At 43.5% G+C, this 21982-nt stretch overlaps 1 protein-coding gene across 1 annotated transcript in view; it reads left to right on the forward strand.

Annotated features, from left to right (window-relative positions):
* Positions 1-13849: 13849 nt before the first annotated feature.
* LOC140363582 (uncharacterized) overlaps positions 13850-21982 on the forward strand; it is a 123318-nt gene continuing 115185 nt past the window's right edge. Inside the window, 1 exon segment of the mRNA XM_072450216.1 lies at positions 13850-14044. Within this exon segment, the coding sequence (XP_072306317.1) occupies positions 13852-14044 (193 nt within the window). The 5' untranslated portion in view covers positions 13850-13851.

Raw genomic sequence — 21982 nt, forward strand, 5'->3', positions numbered from 1 at the left:
CAACAGTTAGCACTTCCCTGTGAATAATGGTGTTACGAAACAATGCGACACATTTCTCCAACAGAATTCTACAAAACATGTGACCTCGTGGTTCTCCAATGAGAAGTACATATATTTCATAATAACCCTCTCATTCCCATTTATGTTTAAGATAAGATATTCCTTTATTGTCCCACATGGGGAAATTTCATTGGTGCAACGCAGGTACAGAGATGTTTAGTATAATTAGTAGAGTGGCGGCCTAATCTTCGATACATTTATATCATTTTGACGTTGTTCCCCTTGAGAGCTCTGATTTATAAGCTTTGACAAATCATTCAATAAGAGGGTTAAGGTGGTCATTACTTTGGTTAATTTCTTGGTTATAATAACAATCTTTTTACAAAGTGGTAAAAAAACAATGTTTTTTATCTAGACTTTAAATCTCAAAACCTTGGTCTTAAGCCATCCAGTTTAACATTTTTACTTAGGCTTTGTGTTTGGATGATGTCGTCCTATGTTGTCAGCACAGATTTGACCCTGGGATTCCCAATTTTGTACCTGTACATCTACCTGTACAGGAACCCCCGGCACAACATCACTCTCAATATTTTTCCATTATTCTGGGTCACACCAGTACAGCAACGCTCTGATTTCTTCTGAAATAATAATCATTTTTCAGACAAAGAAAACCCCAGCCTTCTTTTCTTTTTGATAGTTGTAGAGTTTTGAACAGGATATGCGTTTTTTTTTACTTTGCCATATAAATCTTGAGATAATTCCATTCTACTCGTCAAACAGCTGGAGTCTGGAAAGTGTAGAGAATTCAGAGCAAAATATTAATTTCTATGGTTTCAATATGAGTCCTTTTTTCGCATTAAAGGGAGGGATATATTTTTTCACCATAACTATTGATAGATCTTTATGTAGGAACACACCCAAATATCTCAGTGAATTTGTTTGCCACTAAGCGTGTCCCCCAAAAGATAGAATTTCAGTTTTTGTTTATTTAGCTAGTATCCAGAGCATTTTCTTGACTATTTCCTGTTAAATCAGATCATTAATCTCTCCTCTTTTCTTTTTCATTTCCTGTAGCATTTTAAGACTCCCCTTCATGGGATTATTTACCTTCAGCAATTTTAGTGTATTTTTTGTCAAGGCTATGTCTATATTTTTTCCTCTCAAAACTGCTTTAGAGGCATCCCAGTCAATGGGGGGGAAGTTTCTCCTCTATTATTTTCTGCGGATTATTTTTTCATATTCCAAAAATTGCGATTTTGTTTAAAACTCACTTTGACCACACCCGAAGGCGTATCAGCTTCAAACTGATAAAATTTCATTCTTCATGTATTTTTACTGAACACTGTAGGAGGAGATGCCAAAAGTACAACAAGGTGCAGTTTTGTCAGCGCCGTGTTTGATCCAACATGGCCGACTTCCTGTATGACTTAGGGCGGGGTCACATCATTTTTACATGTCCTCACATGAACTATTGTTTGGAGTGAGCGTCATAGTTTTATTGCAATTTTTTTGGGTCGGGCTCCCATTGGCCCCGTGTTAATCCATTTTTGAGGTGTACTGGTCTACTATGATTATCTCGCCCTCCGTGATGACCGCTGTTGTGATTTTGGGCGTTACAAAAATAAATGGAATTGAATTGAAATACATAAATTGAGTCTTTCAATATTTTTTCACTGGATCTCCGCTCAAAATTTGATACCACTCACAGGCATATTTGGCCTTGTTTTTTTGGCCCCGGGATTCAATTTTAATAAGTCTAATAATAATAATACTGAAATGGAAACTCTTTTTCTACAATTCACGTCACATTGTTACCGGTCACAAAATAAACCGTTATAAATGTTTTCAGATGTCTATAACAAAGAGATTGTCTTTTATTATTTTTAAAATGTTAATTTGTAGAGGGCGCAAGAGAGCCATTTTATTAGATCAACACAACATTTGCAGATCACCGAGTTCAGCTTGGAAATAATCACTAACGCTCTGATAAAAAAATCTCAAATAATATATGTTTAAGAAAATTTGATTATTTTCTCTTTTGTCGTGTGAGGAGACATGGTGTGAGGAGACATGGTGAGGAGACATGGTGTGAGGAGACATGGTGTGAGGAGACATGGTGAGGAGACATGGTGTGAGGAGACATGGTGTGAGGAGACATGGTGTGAGGAGACATGGTGTGAGGAGACATGATGAGGAGACATGGTGTGAGGAGACATGATGAGGAGACATGGTGTGAGGAGACATGGTGTGAGGAGACATGGTGAGGAGACATGGTGTGAGGAGACATGGTGTGAGGAGACATGGTGTGAGGAGACATGGTGAGGAGACATGGTGTGAGGAGACATGGTGTGAGGAGACATGGTGTGAGGAGACATGATGAGGAGACATGGTGTGAGGAGACATGATGAGGAGACATGGTGTGAGGAGACATGGTGTGAGGAGACATGGTGAGGAGACATGGTGTGAGGAGACATGGTGTGAGGAGACATGGTGAGAGGAGACATGGTGAGGAGACAGGGTGTGAGGAGACATGGTGAGAGGAGACATGGTGAGGAGACATGGTGAGGAGACATGGTGTGAGGAGACATGGTGAGGAGACATGGTGAGGAGACATGGTGAGGAGACATGGTGAGGAGACATGGTGTGAGGAGACATGGTGAGAGGAGACATGGTGAGGAGACATGGTGTGAGGAGACATGGTGAGGAGACATGGTGAGGAGACATGGTGAGGAGACATGGTGTGAGGAGACATGGTGAGAGGAGACATGGTGAGGAGACATGGTGAGGAGACATGGTGAGGAGACATGGTGAGGAGACATGGTGTGAGGAGACATGGTGAGAGGAGACATGGTGAGGAGACATGGTGTGAGGAGACATGGTGAGGAGACATGGTGAGGAGACATGGTGAGGAGACATGGTGTGAGGAGACATGGTGAGAGGAGACATGGTGAGGAGACATGGTGTGAGGAGACATGGTGAGGAGACATGGTGAGAGGAGAAAAAGTGTTTCTTAAAAAAGAAGTGGTCAGAATTGACATGGTCCTCGATGCATGGTCCTCCTAAAGGTTCCTAAAGGTTCCTAAAGGTCCCTAAAGGTGAGGACACTGGGGAAGATCTAACACGCTTAAGGAGAACTTTTGCGTCCAGAACTGATCAGAGAATTGAAAGAACTACAGACAGCACAGAGCAAACGTTTGGACACACCTCATTCAAAGAGTTTTCTTTATTTTCATGACTATGGAAATTGTAGATTCAAACTGAAGCATCAAAACTATGAAGGAACATGTGGAATTATTGATCCTGCTTCACACACTCTTCATTCTCTTGATGAGCTTCAAGAGGTCGCCTCCTGAAATAGTCTTCAACAGTCCTGAAGGAGTTCCAGAGACGCTGAGCTCTTGTCCTTTTGTCTTCACTCTGTGGTGTCCACACTTGAACTCTGGACTCTACATGGTTTGGTTTTCTTTTCTGTTTCACACATTAGAACTAACATATTCACAACAGCAGGTGGCGGTAATGCACTTTTTAAAGTTTTCCAATCGCCATAAATCTCCAATAGAAGAAGTTGTCTCCAGGCTGTGTCCTCACCTGTCCTCACCTGCTGGAGATCCGGCTGCTTCTGTTTCAAAGTGCACCGGCACCGGGACTGCGCGCCCTCGGCACCGGGACTGCTCGGCACCGGGACTTGGCACCGGGACTGCGCGCCCTCGGCGCCGGGATGTGAGCATGCCGCATCGCACTAACTCCCAGGAGTCGCTGTGCCTCTGGTTCTTCCGGGACAGCTTGTTCAAGATCCTCCTTTACGGGACATGGACCGCGGCGCAGACCAGAGCCAGCCGGCCGAACAGGTACAAGGCCAGTATCGGGAAGTATCTCCCGGGGAAACGCGCCAAAGGCAAAGGCAAGCTCCAAGGACACGGTGAGTGTTCATCTGGACATGGTCAATATGTTCTAGTGACTTCCATCCACGTGTTGTTCTGGCCAGTTTTCTTTGAAAAGATTGTCATCATTGTTTTGTCATTAAATGAGAGCGTAGAGTTTAGAATGCCACACAGGTACATCAGAAACCGATTCAAAAGTGTCATGGTGATCACAGGTCATGGTGACCAGAGTGAAACACGTTTGGAATGAGTTCATTATCCCAAAACACAAGGAAGATATTAAGGAAGGTTTTAAGAGTGTCAAAATGAGGCAAAAGTGTCCACATTTAAGCCAAAAAGCTGTGACCAGTGCTGACCAGTAGTCAGTGCTGGTCAGTGCTGGTCAGTGGTCAGTGGTCAGTGCTGCTGCTGTGCAGGGGAGCGGTCACCTGTGTGTACACAACCACCTCGTGTCCAGTCAGTGTGACTGGATTCATTCAGCTATTTCAATTCAATTTATTTTTATATCGTCAAAATCACAACAGCTGTTGTCTCGGAGGGCGACGGTGAAAAACAAATTAAACAATGTTCATAGGGACTTGGCAATGTCCCAGAGTCCTGTGTCCTTAGACAAATGTCCTAGAGTCCCCTGTCCCCCCAGGAGGAGAACCAGTTCTTCAGGAGGAGAACCAGTTCCTTGAGGCAGATGAAGAACCGTCCATATGTAGTAGAGACCGCTTCTCCAGGGAGTCGAGGAGCATCTGGGTCTGAGAAAAAGGAAAGGCAATGAACAGATTGCAAGAGAAATTAAATATTAAATATTGTTTGATAGAATAAGTAGTAGAATAAGGACAGAGCTCTAGCTGCCATACTTCCCCCAGAGTTGCTCCTAGGGCAGCGGAGCTGAAACTGTAGCTTTATATTTCTGTTCCTAACTGGCCTGACCATAAGGCTGCCCCGTTTGCTGTAACCCAACCCAACATTTTTCAAGTGGATAGGTAGGTAAATTATATATATTTTTTACTTTGAAGGCATAAAAAAATCCAAATTCGTATATAAAATATGAAAATCCACCCATTTAATGATACTTTGCCTATGAATTTAAGTTAATATTATAATTTATCAGGAGAGATGCTACCGTAAATGTACAAAACAAAAACATGAATAAATGAAAATAAAGTGACGACAAGTGTGGATGTTAATAAATTAAATATTGATTGATTTTTTTGAAGAAAAATACCTGTAAACCTTTTTGATGTGGCTGGAATTTTGTCAGGGAGAGTTTTAACTTGTGCAGCATCATCACCGTCATGGCGTTCTCCTCTGTCGTCATGGCATTCTCCTCTGTCATAGAATCCTCATTCTCCACGTCTTGGTCATCTTACATGACAAAATCTGCATATTTCAAGCTCCTGTCATATCCCGTTGCGACCAGTATTTGTTGGTTTAACTCCGCTTCGTTTGAATGTTCGGACGCTTTGTTGGCGCTCAGCGTCACAGAATAACGAGCTCTTTTTCACCTCCAAGTCCACGAGCACATCACGCCACGTATCAGTCTTAAAACCATCAACTTATTCTTAATTCTCCCTCTGTTTCCTCGCTTCGACCGATCTGTCACCGACACATTGAACACACATGTTGTCGTTGTCGCCATTTTAATTTATTTGCCAGTGACCCGCAGTGACCTCCAGGCGTCGTGAGTCTAATTCAACATTCAATGAGACGTTCTCCGTTCGTGTTGGTTACATTTCGTGGCGGTTTTCGCTACATTTTCGGCTTTAAAATATTTCTAGCGAGTTCCAGTGATACAAAATTATTCAACACGGCGCTTTTTGGAAAAACGGTCGGTGAGTCGGCGAGATATAAGACAAATAAAAAATAATTGGCATCATTTTGACAAAGTTGCTGATATATTTTTTTCAGTCGGCTATTTTTCTACCAAGTCGGTCGGGTTACGGCAAACAGACATATTTTTTGCTCTGCCTAAGCCATTTCAAAGAGGACTGGTCTTAAATGAAGAGACTGTGTCGTCCTCTTTAACATGGACAGGAGCTGATTCCATAACACAGGCGCTCTACCTCCTACTGTGCTTTTAGATACTCTTGGGACCACCAAAAGGCTCTACCTCCTACTGTGCTTTTAGAGACTCTTGGGACCACCAGAAGGCCAGCATTTTGAGAGCAAAGAGCTCTGTTTGGATGAGATTGTTCTATAGCATCTTTGAGGTAGAATGGGCCATGTCATTTATGGCTTTGTAGGTCAGGAGGAGGAGTTCAAATTTGATTCTAAACTCGACAGGAGCCAGTGAAGAGACTCCAGCACGTAATGTGCTCTCTTCTTTTAGTTCCTGTTTGTAATCTTGCTGCTGCATTTTGAACCAGTTGAACGCTTTTTATGGAGCTTTTAGGACACGCTGTGAGCAGGAGTTACAGTCCAATCTAGATGTTAAAAATGCATGGATAAGTTTTTCAGCATCACTTTTAGGCCGGATTCTTCTGATTTTATCTATATTACGCAGATGGAAATAGTCTGTTTTCCTGGCTTGATTTGTATGAGCTTTAAATGAGAGCTCCTGGTCAAATAAGACTCTGAGGTTTCTTACAGTAGAACTGGAGGCTACACTGACATTGTCCAGTGTGACTATCTGTTCAGATAAAGCGTCTCGTACATGTTTAGGACCAGCACAATGACCTCGGTTTTTTCAGGCTTAAGAAGCAGATAATTAAGTGTTCTTCAGGTTTTTATCTCCTTCACACAATCACTAAGTCTGTCTACTTGATCGCTCTGATCAGGTTTCATTCATAAATACATCTGCAGAGCAGTGGAAGATAATGCCATGTGACCTAACGGCAGCATATAAAGAGTAAACAGAACTGGACCTAGTACTGACCCCTGTGACACACCGTAAGTATCTTTAGAAGGCAAGGCAATGCAAGTTTATTTGTAGAGCACATTTCATACACAATGCAATGTGTGAAGCACTGAGTGCATTAATGCATTAAATGCATTAAAATCACAAAGAAATGACAGAAATCACAAAGCAGTTTAAGAAATAAAAGAGGAGAGTGCAAAGAAAAATCCTTTCAGTCACATGCACAACTAAACAAAACTCTTTTAGCTTAGATTTGAACATTGTCAGAGTAGAACCAGTTTCACATCTTCAGGAAGAATGTTCCAGATTTTAGCTGCATAAAACTGAAACGCAGATTCCCCATGTTTAGTCCTGACTCTGGCACCAGCAGGAGGCCGGTCCCTGAGGTCCTCAGAGTCCGAGATGGTTCATAAGGCACGAACATGCCCGAGATGTACTTTGGTGCTAAGCCATGGAGAGACTTGTACACAAGCAGAGCTGCTTTAAAGTCTATGGTTTAAAGGGAGCCAGTGCAGAGACCTGAGAACAGGACTAATGTGATGGTACTTCCTGGTTCTAGTCAGGACCCGAGCAGCAGCGTTCTGGATGTACTGCAGCGGATTTTTTCTTTGCACTCTTCTCTTTTGTTTGTGATTTTATTAGTTTAGAAAATCAGTTGGATTGATCATTTTTAATTTAGTTAATTTTATTGTATTTCTGTTTCTGTAATTTCTTTGTGATTTGAATGCATTTTTCCTGCTGTGTGAAGCACTTTGAATTGCCTTGTGTATGAAATGTGCTCTACAAATAAACTTGCCTTGCCTTGCCTTGCCAGCTGTTTTACAGCTTGTTTGGAGAGGCCAGTGAGCAGGCCGTCACAGTAGTCTAATCTACTGGAGACAAACACATGGATAAGTCTCTCAATCTGGTTTAGACACTATATTTTGGATTTTGGCTTTTTTTTTTTTAGAAGGTAAAAAGCTGCTGTTGATTTGACGTGGCTGTTACACGTTCTCTTTGTTTCTGTGACAAAGACGATGATTTCAGTCTTGTCTGAGTTCAGCTGGAGAAAGTTGCTTTGCCTCCACACACTGATCTGTTGGATGCAGTGACAGAGTGAATTCACTGGTCCATAGTCATCTGCCGACAGTGAAACATAGATCTGAGTGTCGTCTGCATCATTGTGATTGGACACATTTTCACTGCGTATCAACTGACCTAACGGCAACATGTAGAGGTTGAACAGAAGGGGACCCAGGACTGACCCTTGGGGCACTCCACAGATCAGGGGTGAGGAGCTCTGGTTTACATGAACAAATTGGTACCTATCAGATAAACAGGATTCAAACCAGCTGAGGGCGGGGCCTCTGACACCTACATCACATTCTAACCTCTGCAGTAGAATGTTGTGGTTGATGGTGTCAAACGCTGAGGTCAGAACCAGGATTGAGACCAGTCCATCATCTGCAGCTAATAACAAATCATCTGTGACTTTAACTAGTGCAGTTTCAGTGCTGTGGTGGGCTCTGAACCCTGCTGTGGTGGGCCCTGGACCCTGCTGTGGTGGGTTCTGGACCCTGCTGTGGTGGGCTCTGGACCCTGCTGTGGTGGGCCCTGAACCCAGACTGGAAGACTTCACATAAGTTATTGTCCTGTAACTACAACTCTAGTACCGTCGACAACACAAAATAGCATTACATGAAATATAAAAGCGGTATGAAAGGCGGTATGGGCGATTTTTCTGCGATTTGAGAACGCAGGCGGAAGTGCGCATGCGCACTCCCCCGTGCGGACCGATACAACACACACGTGCGTTTGTTTATCAGCGCAATGGAGCGCATCGCTCGTCTCCCGTAGATTTCTGTCCACTTCTTTTTGCAGAATTTTCAAAAGTATTAGTACTTTTCTCCCATTTAAATGAATTTGCGCATTATGAGTGTCTGCGGAATTTTTTAGACTTTATTCTTTAGGCTTTATTCTTTAGAATTTTGTGACGGAGCCAGTAGAGCGAGAGAGACAGAGAGAGAGAGAGAGAGGGGGGGAGAGGGGGAGAGGGAGGGAGAGGGGGAGAGAGGGAGGGAGAGAGAGGGAGAGAGGGGTGGAGAGGGGGGAATGGAAAACATAATAATTATAATAAAAAAAATTGTGACATCACTCACAATACAAGAACATATAGTGTCTGCGTGACGTCATCACGCGCAGACACTATATGTTCTTGTATTGTTGTTGTTGTTGTTGTTGTTTTATGGCGGTTGGCATCCGAGTGTTGCATTACCGCCAGACTTTATTCCTCAGACTTTCTTGTATTGTGGAGAGGGAGGGAGAGGGAGGGAGGTAGACTTTATTCTTTAGGCTTTATTCTTTAGAATTTTGGGACGGAGCCAGTTGAGCGAGAGAGAGAGAGAGAGAGAGGGGGAGGGACTGAGAGAGAGGGGGAGAGGGAGGGAGAGGGAGATGGAGGGAGAGGGAGAGACGCAGACACTCCAGCAATGGCTTTAGCCATTGCAGATTTTCTAGTTCATTTTTGTTCTAATTCGTTTTAAATGGGTTTCTTGTAAGTTTACAATATCTATTTTTCTTTGTTAACTGGGCTCAGTATGTCATTCATGTTAAAGGATGCTATTCTTATATTTTCATATTGTTAACAAAGGTCTAGTGTTTGTATGTAAATATAGTGTTTGGTTTGTTCATAATTTAGTTAATCACTTCAGTTTAGTTATTAGTTTATTCTTAGTGCTAGTCTTTATATTTCTATTTACTATTTAGTAACCCAATCTCCAGCGATAGTTCAGCCAATCACGTCGTCTCACTTTCAACCAATCACAGTTTAGCACCTGACGGGACTTCTGTGTGTTTTAGCAAAGTTAGTGTTGTTTTCCCTTCGTCTGGCACGTTCGCCTCCGTCTGCTCCCCGTCCTTGAGAATAAACCAAAACCATCAACAACAACAACTCCTTTATACACCCACAAGTATTTAATAAAGAGTGATAAGTATAGCTGTGACGTCCTTCTTTGTTCTGGCCGGACAACCTGGGAAGATTGGGGAAAATATATTCAGGAATTATACAGTCCTTTCAGAGGTCGCAAGATTGGGTCTCCTTCCCAACACCTCATTTACACATATAACATTTATTTATGAATTTTTGTGCAATTTTTACAAACAAATGAACAGAACAAAACACAAAATGACCAGAGCATCAATCAAAAGAAAAATAGCAGGAGGTTTGAGGGCCAGCAATGTCAAAAACTGTTTGCTGGACATGATTCATTTCAGTCCAATATTTTTGAACAACTGAACAGTGGACATATGACAGGGGTTTGCCTCCTGGTGCCACATTTTCTCCAACAGTTAGCACTTCCCTGTGAATAATGGTGTTACGAAACAATGCGACACATTTCTCCAACAGAATTCTACAAAACATGTGACCTCGTGGTTCTCCAATGAGAAGTACATATATTTCATAATAACCCTCTCATTCCCATTTATGTTTAAGATAAGATATTCCTTTATTGTCCCACATGGGGAAATTTCATTGGTGCAACGCAGGTACAGAGATGTTTAGTATAATTAGTAGAGTGGCGGCCTAATCTTCGATACATTTATATCATTTTGACGTTGTTCCCCTTGAGAGCTCTGATTTATAAGCTTTGACAAATCATTCAATAAGAGGGTTAAGGTGGTCATTACTTTGGTTAATTTCTTGGTTATAATAACAATCTTTTTACAAAGTGGTAAAAAAACAATGTTTTTTATCTAGACTTTAAATCTCAAAACCTTGGTCTTAAGCCATCCAGTTTAACATTTTTACTTAGGCTTTGTGTTTGGATGATGTCGTCCTATGTTGTCAGCACAGATTTGACCCTGGGATTCCCAATTTTGTACCTGTACATCTACCTGTACAGGAACCCCCGGCACAACATCACTCTCAATATTTTTCCATTATTCTGGGTCACACCAGTACAGCAACGCTCTGATTTCTTCTGAAATAATAATCATTTTTCAGACAAAGAAAACCCCAGCCTTCTTTTCTTTTTGATAGTTGTAGAGTTTTGAACAGGATATGCGTTTTTTTTTACTTTGCCATATAAATCTTGAGATAATTCCATTCTACTCGTCAAACAGCTGGAGTCTGGAAAGTGTAGAGAATTCAGAGCAAAATATTAATTTCTATGGTTTCAATATGAGTCCTTTTTTCGCATTAAAGGGAGGGATATATTTTTTCACCATAACTATTGATAGATCTTTATGTAGGAACACACCCAAATATCTCAGTGAATTTGTTTGCCACTAAGCGTGTCCCCCAAAAGATAGAATTTCAGTTTTTGTTTATTTAGCTAGTATCCAGAGCATTTTCTTGACTATTTCCTGTTAAATCAGATCATTAATCTCTCCTCTTTTCTTTTTCATTTCCTGTAGCATTTTAAGACTCCCCTTCATGGGATTATTTACCTTCAGCAATTTTAGTGTATTTTTTGTCAAGGCTATGTCTATATTTTTTCCTCTCAAAACTGCTTTAGAGGCATCCCAGTCAATGGGGGGGAAGTTTCTCCTCTATTATTTTCTGCGGATTATTTTTTCATATTCCAAAAATTGCGATTTTGTTTAAAATTCACTTTGACCACACCCGAAGGCGTATCAGCTTCAAACTGATAAAATTTCATTCTTCATGGGTTTTGTGTCTTGTGGCCAAATTTGAAGTATTTTTACTGAACACTGTAGGAGGAGATGCCAAAAGTACAACAAGGTGCAGTTTTGTCAGCGCCGTGTTTGATCCAACATGGCCGACTTCCTGTATGACTTAGGGCGGGGTCACATCATTTTTACATGTCCTCACATGAACTATTGTTTGGAGTGAGCGTCATAGTTTTATTGCAATTTTTTTGGGTCGGGCTCCCATTGGCCCCGTGTTAATCCATTTTTGAGGTGTACTGGTCTACTATGATTATCTCGCCCTCCGTGATGACCGCTGTTGTGATTTTGGGCGTTACAAAAATAAATGGAATTGAATTGAAATACATAAATTGAGTCTTTCAATATTTTTTCACTGGATCTCCGCTCAAAATTTGATACCACTCACAGGCATATTTGGCCTTGTTTTTTTGGCCCCGGGATTCAATTTTAATAAGTCTAATAATAATAATACTGAAATGGAAACTCTTTTTCTACAATTCACGTCACATTGTTACCGGTCACAAAATAAACCGTTATAAATGTTTTCAGATGTCTATAACAAAGAGATTGTCTTTTATTATTTTTAAAATGTTAATTTGTAGAGGGCGCAAGAGAGCCATTTTATTAGATCAACACAACATTTGCAGATCACCGAGTTCAGCTTGGAAATAATCACTAACGCTCTGATAAAAAAATCTCAAATAATATATGTTTAAGAAAATTTGATTATTTTCTCTTTTGTCGTGTGAGGAGACATGGTGTGAGGAGACATGGTGAGGAGACATGGTGTGAGGAGACATGGTGTGAGGAGACATGGTGAGGAGACATGGTGTGAGGAGACATGGTGTGAGGAGACATGGTGTGAGGAGACATGGTGTGAGGAGACATGATGAGGAGACATGGTGTGAGGAGACATGATGAGGAGACATGGTGTGAGGAGACATGGTGTGAGGAGACATGGTGAGGAGACATGGTGTGAGGAGACATGGTGTGAGGAGACATGGTGTGAGGAGACATGGTGAGGAGACATGGTGTGAGGAGACATGGTGTGAGGAGACATGATGAGGAGACATGGTGTGAGGAGACATGATGAGGAGACATGGTGTGAGGAGACATGGTGTGAGGAGACATGGTGAGGAGACATGGTGTGAGGAGACATGGTGTGAGGAGACATGGTGAGAGGAGACATGGTGAGGAGACAGGGTGTGAGGAGACATGGTGAGAGGAGACATGGTGAGGAGACATGGTGAGGAGACATGGTGAGGAGACATGGTGTGAGGAGACATGGTGAGGAGACATGGTGAGGAGACATGGTGAGGAGACATGGTGAGGAGACATGGTGTGAGGAGACATGGTGTGAGGAGACATGGTGTGAGGAGACATGGTGAGAGGAGACATGGTGAGGAGACATGGTGTGAGGAGACATGGTGAGGAGACATGGTGAGGAGACATGGTGAGGAGACATGGTGTGAGGAGACATGGTGAGAGGAGACATGGTGAGGAGACATGGTGAGGAGACATGGTGAGGAGACATGGTGAGGAGACATGGTGTGAGGAGACATGGTGTGAGGAGACATGGTGAGAGGAGACATGGTGAGGAGACATGGTGTGAGGAGACATGGTGAGGAGACATGGTGAGGAGACATGGTGAGGAGACATGGTGTGAGGAGACATGGTGAGAGGAGACATGGTGAGGAGACATGGTGTGAGGAGACATGGTGAGGAGACATGGTGAGAGGAGAAAAAGTGTTTCTTAAAAAAGAAGTGGTCAGAATTGACATGGTCCTCGATGCATGGTCCTCCTAAAGGTTCCTAAAGGTTCCTAAAGGTCCCTAAAGGTGAGGACACTGGGGAAGATCTAACACGCTTAAGGAGAACTTTTGCGTCCAGAACTGATCAGAGAATTGAAAGAACTACAGACAGCACAGAGCAAACGTTTGGACACACCTCATTCAAAGAGTTTTCTTTATTTTCATGACTATGGAAATTGTAGATTCAAACTGAAGCATCAAAACTATGAAGGAACATGTGGAATTATTGATCCTGCTTCACACACTCTTCATTCTCTTGATGAGCTTCAAGAGGTCGCCTCCTGAAATAGTCTTCAACAGTCCTGAAGGAGTTCCAGAGACGCTGAGCTCTTGTCCTTTTGTCTTCACTCTGTGGTGTCCACACTTGAACTCTGGACTCTACATGGTTTGGTTTTCTTTTCTGTTTCACACATTAGAACTAACATATTCACAACAGCAGGTGGCGGTAATGCACTTTTTAAAGTTTTCCAATCGCCATAAATCTCCAATAGAAGAAGTTGTCTCCAGGCTGTGTCCTCACCTGTCCTCACCTGCTGGAGATCCGGCTGCTTCTGTTTCAAAGTGCACCGGCACCGGGACTGCGCGCCCTCGGCACCGGGACTGCTCGGCACCGGGACTTGGCACCGGGACTGCGCGCCCTCGGCGCCGGGATGTGAGCATGCCGCATCGCACTAACTCCCAGGAGTCGCTGTGCCTCTGGTTCTTCCGGGACAGCTTGTTCAAGATCCTCCTTTACGGGACATGGACCGCGGCGCAGACCAGAGCCAGCCGGCCGAACAGGTACAAGGCCAGTATCGGGAAGTATCTCCCGGGGAAACGCGCCAAAGGCAAAGGCAAGCTCCAAGGACACGGTGAGTGTTCATCTGGACATGGTCAATATGTTCTAGTGACTTCCATCCACGTGTTGTTCTGGCCAGTTTTCTTTGAAAAGATTGTCATCATTGTTTTGTCATTAAATGAGAGCGTAGAGTTTAGAATGCCACACAGGTACATCAGAAACCGATTCAAAAGTGTCATGGTGATCACAGGTCATGGTGACCAGAGTGAAACACGTTTGGAATGAGTTCATTATCCCAAAACACAAGGAAGATATTAAGGAAGGTTTTAAGAGTGTCAAAATGAGGCAAAAGTGTCCACATTTAAGCCAAAAAGCTGTGACCAGTGCTGACCAGTAGTCAGTGCTGGTCAGTGCTGGTCAGTGGTCAGTGGTCAGTGCTGCTGCTGTGCAGGGGAGCGGTCACCTGTGTGTACACAACCACCTCGTGTCCAGTCAGTGTGACTGGATTCATTCAGCTATTTCAATTCAATTTATTTTTATATCGTCAAAATCACAACAGCTGTTGTCTCGGAGGGCGACGGTGAAAAACAAATTAAACAATGTTCATAGGGACTTGGCAATGTCCCAGAGTCCTGTGTCCTTAGACAAATGTCCTAGAGTCCCCTGTCCCCCCAGGAGGAGAACCAGTTCTTCAGGAGGAGAACCAGTTCCTTGAGGCAGATGAAGAACCGTCCATATGTAGTAGAGACCGCTTCTCCAGGGAGTCGAGGAGCATCTGGGTCTGAGAAAAAGGAAAGGCAATGAACAGATTGCAAGAGAAATTAAATATTAAATATTGTTTGATAGAATAAGTAGTAGAATAAGGACAGAGCTCTAGCTGCCATACTTCCCCCAGAGTTGCTCCTAGGGCAGCGGAGCTGAAACTGTAGCTTTATATTTCTGTTCCTAACTGGCCTGACCATAAGGCTGCCCCGTTTGCTGTAACCCAACCCAACATTTTTCAAGTGGATAGGTAGGTAAATTATATATATTTTTTACTTTGAAGGCATAAAAAAATCCAAATTCGTATATAAAATATGAAAATCCACCCATTTAATGATACTTTGCCTATGAATTTAAGTTAATATTATAATTTATCAGGAGAGATGCTACCGTAAATGTACAAAACAAAAACATGAATAAATGAAAATAAAGTGACGACAAGTGTGGATGTTAATAAATTAAATATTGATTGATTTTTTTGAAGAAAAATACCTGTAAACCTTTTTGATGTGGCTGGAATTTTGTCAGGGAGAGTTTTAACTTGTGCAGCATCATCACCGTCATGGCGTTCTCCTCTGTCGTCATGGCATTCTCCTCTGTCATAGAATCCTCATTCTCCACGTCTTGGTCATCTTACATGACAAAATCTGCATATTTCAAGCTCCTGTCATATCCCGTTGCGACCAGTATTTGTTGGTTTAACTCCGCTTCGTTTGAATGTTCGGACGCTTTGTTGGCGCTCAGCGTCACAGAATAACGAGCTCTTTTTCACCTCCAAGTCCACGAGCACATCACGCCACGTATCAGTCTTAAAACCATCAACTTATTCTTAATTCTCCCTCTGTTTCCTCGCTTCGACCGATCTGTCACCGACACATTGAACACACATGTTGTCGTTGTCGCCATTTTAATTTATTTGCCAGTGACCCGCAGTGACCTCCAGGCGTCGTGAGTCTAATTCAACATTCAATGAGACGTTCTCCGTTCGTGTTGGTTACATTTCGTGGCGGTTTTCGCTACATTTTCGGCTTTAAAATATTTCTAGCGAGTTCCAGTGATACAAAATTATTCAACACGGCGCTTTTTGGAAAAACGGTCGGTGAGTCGGCGAGATATAAGACAAATAAAAAATAATTGGCATCATTTTGACAAAGTTGCTGATATATTTTTTTCAGTCGGCTATTTTTCTACCAAGTCGGTCGGGTTACGGCAAACAGACATATTTTTTGCTCTGCCTAAGCCATTTCAAAGAGGACTGGTCTTAAATGAAGAGACTGTGTCGTCCTCTTTAACATGGACAGGAGCTGATTCCATAACACAGGCGCTCTACCTCCTACTGTGCTTTTAGATACTCTTGGGACCACCAAAAGGCTCTACCTCCTACTGTGCTTTTAGAGACTCTTGGGACCACCAGAAGGCCAGCATTTTGAGAGCAAAGAGCTCTGTTTGGATGAGATTGTTCTATAGCATCTTTGAGGTAGAATGGGCCATGTCATTTATGGCTTTGTAGGTCAGGAGGAGGAGTTCAAATTTGATTCTAAACTCGACAGGAGCCAGTGAAGAGACTCCAGCACGTAATGTGCTCTCTTCTTTTAGTTCCTGTTTGTAATCTTGCTGCTGCATTTTGAACCAGTTGAACGCTTTTTATGGAGCTTTTAGGACACGCTGTGAGCAGGAGTTACAGTCCAATCTAGATGTTAAAAATGCATGGATAAGTTTTTCAGCATCACTTTTAGGCCGGATTCTTCTGATTTTATCTATATTACGCAGATGGAAATAGTCTGTTTTCCTGGCTTGATTTGTATGAGCTTTAAATGAGAGCTCCTGGTCAAATAAGACTCTGAGGTTTCTTACAGTAGAACTGGAGGCTACACTGACATTGTCCAGTGTGACTATCTGTTCAGATAAAGCGTCTCGTACATGTTTAGGACCAGCACAATGACCTCGGTTTTTTCAGGCTTAAGAAGCAGATAATTAAGTGTTCTTCAGGTTTTTATCTCCTTCACACAATCACTAAGTCTGTCTACTTGATCGCTCTGATCAGGTTTCATTCATAAATACATCTGCAGAGCAGTGGAAGATAATGCCATGTGACCTAACGGCAGCATATAAAGAGTAAACAGAACTGGACCTAGTACTGACCCCTGTGACACACCGTAAGTATCTTTAGAAGGCAAGGCAATGCAAGTTTATTTGTAGAGCACATTTCATACACAATGCAATGTGTGAAGCACTGAGTGCATTAATGCATTAAATGCATTAAAATCACAAAGAAATGACAGAAATCACAAAGCAGTTTAAGAAATAAAAGAGGAGAGTGCAAAGAAAAATCCTTTCAGTCACATGCACAACTAAACAAAACTCTTTTAGCTTAGATTTGAACATTGTCAGAGTAGAACCAGTTTCACATCTTCAGGAAGAATGTTCCAGATTTTAGCTGCATAAAACTGAAACGCAGATTCCCCATGTTTAGTCCTGACTCTGGCACCAGCAGGAGGCCGGTCCCTGAGGTCCTCAGAGTCCGAGATGGTTCATAAGGCACGAACATGCCCGAGATGTACTTTGGTGCTAAGCCATGGAGAGACTTGTACACAAGCAGAGCTGCTTTAAAGTCTATGGTTTAAAGGGAGCCAGTGCAGAGACCTGAGAACAGGACTAATGTGATGGTACTTCCTGGTTCTAGTCAGGACCCGAGCAGCAGCGTTCTGGATGTACTGCAGCGGATTTTTTCTTTGCACTCTTCTCTTTTGTTTGTGATTTTATTAGTTTAGAAAATCAGTTGGATTGATCATTTTTAATTTAGTTAATTTTATTGTATTTCTGTTTCTGTAATTTCTTTGTGATTTGAATGCATTTTTCCTGCTGTGTGAAGCACTTTGAATTGCCTTGTGTATGAAATGTGCTCTACAAATAAACTTGCCTTGCCTTGCCTTGCCAGCTGTTTTACAGCTTGTTTGGAGAGGCCAGTGACTAGGCCGTCACAGTAGTCTAATCTACTGGAGACAAACACATGGATAAGTCTCTCAATCTGGTTTAGACACTATATTTTGGATTTTGGCTTTTTTTTTTTTAGAAGGTAAAAAGCTGCTGTTGATTTGACGTGGCTGTTACACGTTCTCTTTGTTTCTGTGACAAAGACGATGATTTCAGTCTTGTCTGAGTTCAGCTGGAGAAAGTTGCTTTGCCTCCACACACTGATCTGTTGGATGCAGTGACAGAGTGAATTCACTGGTCCATAGTCATCTGCCGACAGTGAAACATAGATCTGAGTGTCGTCTGCATCATTGTGATTGGACACATTTTCACTGCGTATCAACTGACCTAACGGCAACATGTAGAGGTTGAACAGAAGGGGACCCAGGACTGACCCTTGGGGCACTCCACAGATCAGGGGTGAGGAGCTCTGGTTTACATGAACAAATTGGTACCTATCAGATAAACAGGATTCAAACCAGCTGAGGGCGGGGCCTCTGACACCTACATCACATTCTAACCTCTGCAGTAGAATGTTGTGGTTGATGGTGTCAAACGCTGAGGTCAGAACCAGGATTGAGACCAGTCCATCATCTGCAGCTAATAACAAATCATCTGTGACTTTAACTAGTGCAGTTTCAGTGCTGTGGTGGGCTCTGAACCCTGCTGTGGTGGGCCCTGGACCCTGCTGTGGTGGGTTCTGGACCCTGCTGTGGTGGGCTCTGGACCCTGCTGTGGTGGGCCCTGAACCCAGACTGGAAGACTTCACATAAGTTATTGTCCTGTAACTACAACTCTAGTACCGTCGACAACACAAAATAGCATTACATGAAATATAAAAGCGGTATGAAAGGCGGTATGGGCGATTTTTCTGCGATTTGAGAACGCAGGCGGAAGTGCGCATGCGCACTCCCCCGTGCGGACCGATACAACACACACGTGCGTTTGTTTATCAGCGCAATGGAGCGCATCGCTCGTCTCCCGTAGATTTCTGTCCACTTCTGAGTCAGCTCGAACTGTCTTTCTCGTCTTCATTTTGCCCCGTACACTGAGGGAACTATATTATGATAGATCCATGCGCTTAGGCATGCGGAAACGTGGGGACGAGCCTGACGCGGCTGCAGGTGAGCGGTAGGTGCGTTTTACGTGGCAGGACAAATGATTTATCCACGCCACGAGGAAATATGATAAAAAATTTGCTGAAAAAAATTGTCCATACCACCTTTTAAGTCAAAAGATAAGAGCGCGTGAAGCAATTTTTCGTCAAAATCCTGCTGGAGTCTGTGACGGTGTGACTGAAGCTAAATGCTACTCCAAGCATGTTTTTGATGAGGGAACAATGTTAGAACATTGTTAAAAGCTCAAAAAAGTGAATTTTGCATGTGGAATTGATTATTATAAAAGATGTGTGACGGTGGTGATCCCTGGTGTGTGTGCTTCGATTCACTCATCAGTAAATCTACAAATGAGGATTAGAGCTACAGGGGATTAAGGCTCTACACCTCCTGCACGTCCCCCACACCCCAGAACCAGACTGTGCTCATTCAAACCAGAGCTCGTACCTGCTACCACAAGGAACCTGGATGGGATGGCGCCTGCTCAACATCTACCATAACTCTTCATTTTCATCTGAAGTACTTTGAGCTTGAGACCAGCTGGTGATTTTTCAGGAGGTCAAACTGATTTTTGTATTTGGTTGAATGTTATTCGGAAATGTCATCTCGAAAGAGCAGCCGTTTGTCGCAGACTTTGAAGCACTCCACAGCCGACAAACCCGGACCCCCTGCAAGAGGGCTGGACTGGAGCAAGCGCTGCCAGAGAGTTGGCCAAAACCCCAAAGAGGAGCAGAGCAGAGGGGGAAAACCCGAGGAGGCCCGGCCCGAGGAGGCCCGGCCCGGGCTCGATGAGGACCGGCCCGATGAAGCCATTGAGGAGCTATTGAAGGGGCCCCAGCCAAAGCGGGCCCTTTCCTCTATGGAGCAGCACAGTCGGGGGCAGGTGTGGCTAAAATCCTCATGCACTATGGCTTCCGGATGGAGTCTGGGTTACATGGGTAAGAGCTGGACAACCATCATCATCTACAGCCCCACTTATACAGATGTTTTTGTAATAGCAACAGCAACTAGCAAGACACCGGTGCAAATATTCTATTATAGAAATAAAGCTGTAAAATATCTCAAATCAATTTTCATAAGACATGATAAACAAATATCCCAGGTACATCTTAAAAGGAAAAAGTAGATTGGATTTAAAATGTTAGATTAGATGTTTTTTTTGTCAAGATCTTCTCAATTTTGTTTCGGCTCTGAATTTGTTATGGTTAAGTTTTGAGACACATGTTGCTTAGTAACCATAGACTGTTATTAAATCTAAGGCTTTAAAGTGAATCAAATTGGAAGCGTCAGTGACATACTCGGGTCTTTTGAATGGAGAGGTCACTATACTACCAGCATGTGGTTTGGACTTCAGACTACTGAAGAAGACATTTGTTTGAAAATCCTGTTTATGTCCCTCAAATTAAGACTCAGACATTTGTATTTGTTTTTAATCAGAAACTTTAACATTAAATTGTGATTAATAAAAAAAATATGGTGAATATACATTATTTTGCCAAATCTCCCCTCTCTTATTGGAACATGAACGCTTTACTCCACTCACACCTTATACCCCAAAGCTGTGCCTAGTGCATAGTGAGGCGGCAGACGGCTTTATTTCACTGTTACCGTTAGGGGTCGCAAGGGACTGGAACCTATCCCAGTAACTTTGGGCCTTGTGGGTCTACGGTGGCAAAGCAATTTAGGTACATTGGTGAATGAATGTGAGAGCGAAGGGTTGTCTGTGTGTCTGTCTCTTTTAACCCTGTGACTACCCTGTCTGAGGTCCTGTCTGAGGTCCAAAGTCACTTTGGCTTTGTGGAACTTCACTTATGAACTTCTGTTTGTCCCCTCCTCCCTTTCTGAGCATTTCCTTGGTTTGTTGGCGCAATCCTGGGTTTATCCCTGTCCTACAGCCTGAGCGTGGAGCCATCTGTGCTCCTCACCTGAGCGTCGTGGACACATATGGCCATGGGATTAGCCATGACCTGGCGAGCTCTCCTCTGCTTGTGTGGACAGGCTAAACAATTAAACTCATTGTTAGTGTGCTGCTTATTAGTGCTGAGAAGGTCCATAGGCAGTGCTCTTACAATGTACATTATGTATGTATGTAAATGTGCTAAAAGAACTAATACACACGTACAAAATGTGTCTTGGACATGCTTTAGTGCCTTCAATTAAAAAACGACACGATACAAATCATACAACCACAATCAAGTAAGAAGGCACTGCTTCAGTTTCTAGGCACAGGTTTAAACAGTTTTTGTAGCAGCTGAGTCTGCACTGGGGGACCCTATAACACCTCCCTGAGGGCAGAAGGTCATAGTCTGAGTGGAGAACATGGGAATGGTCGGACACATCTCCAGCTGGCTGGTAAAACTGAAATGGCAGCTTTCACACTGACCCCATATAGTCTCAGACAGCGCATAAAATGAAGTAATTGTAGGAGCCGAGAGCACAGACTGTCCACTTGAACACTCCAGGTGAAGGAGCAGTCTACATGTAGACCTAAATATATATATATGAGGAGACCTGCTACCAGGGATTTCCCCAGTGGACCAATAGGTAAATAGACTCGAGTGGGCCAAGCTGTTGTTCTGCTGTAGAGGAGGAGCATGTGTCCTCTGGCGTGTGCGTGGGAGCGTGTGACTTCTGTCCTCTGATGCGTGCGAGCGTGTGTCCTCTGGTGCATGCGTGCGAGCGTGTGTCCTCTGGTGTGTGCGTGGGAGCGTGTGTCCTCTGTCCTCTGGTGTGTGCGTGGGAGCTTGTGCCCTCTGGTGTGTGCTTGGGAGCATGTGTCCTATGGTGCGTGGGAGCATGTGTCCTCTGGTGTGTGCGTGGGAGCGTGTGTCCTCTGTCCTCTGGTGTGTGCGTGGGAGCTTGTGCCCTCTGGTGTGTGCGTGGGAGCGTGTGTCCTCTGGTGCGTGCGTGCGAGCGTGTGTCCTCTGGTGTGTGCGTGGGAGCGTGTGTCCTCTGTCCTCTGGTGTGTGCGTGGGAGCTTGTGCCCTCTGGTGTGTGCTTGGGAGCATGTGTCCTATGGTGCGTGGGAGCATGTGTCCTCTGGTGCGTGGGAGCATGTGTCCTCTGGTGTGTGCGTGGGAGCATGTGTCCTCTGGTGTGTGCGTGGGAGCATGTGTCCTCTGGTGTGTGCGTGGGAGCATGTGTCCTCTGGTGTGTGCATG

The sequence above is a fragment of the Eucyclogobius newberryi genome, unplaced genomic scaffold (genome assembly GCF_026437365.1).
Source record: "Eucyclogobius newberryi isolate DKJ021-1_F unplaced genomic scaffold, fEucNew1.0.hap1 SCAF_17, whole genome shotgun sequence".
In the NCBI taxonomy this organism is placed as follows: Eukaryota; Metazoa; Chordata; class Actinopteri; order Gobiiformes; family Gobiidae; genus Eucyclogobius; species Eucyclogobius newberryi.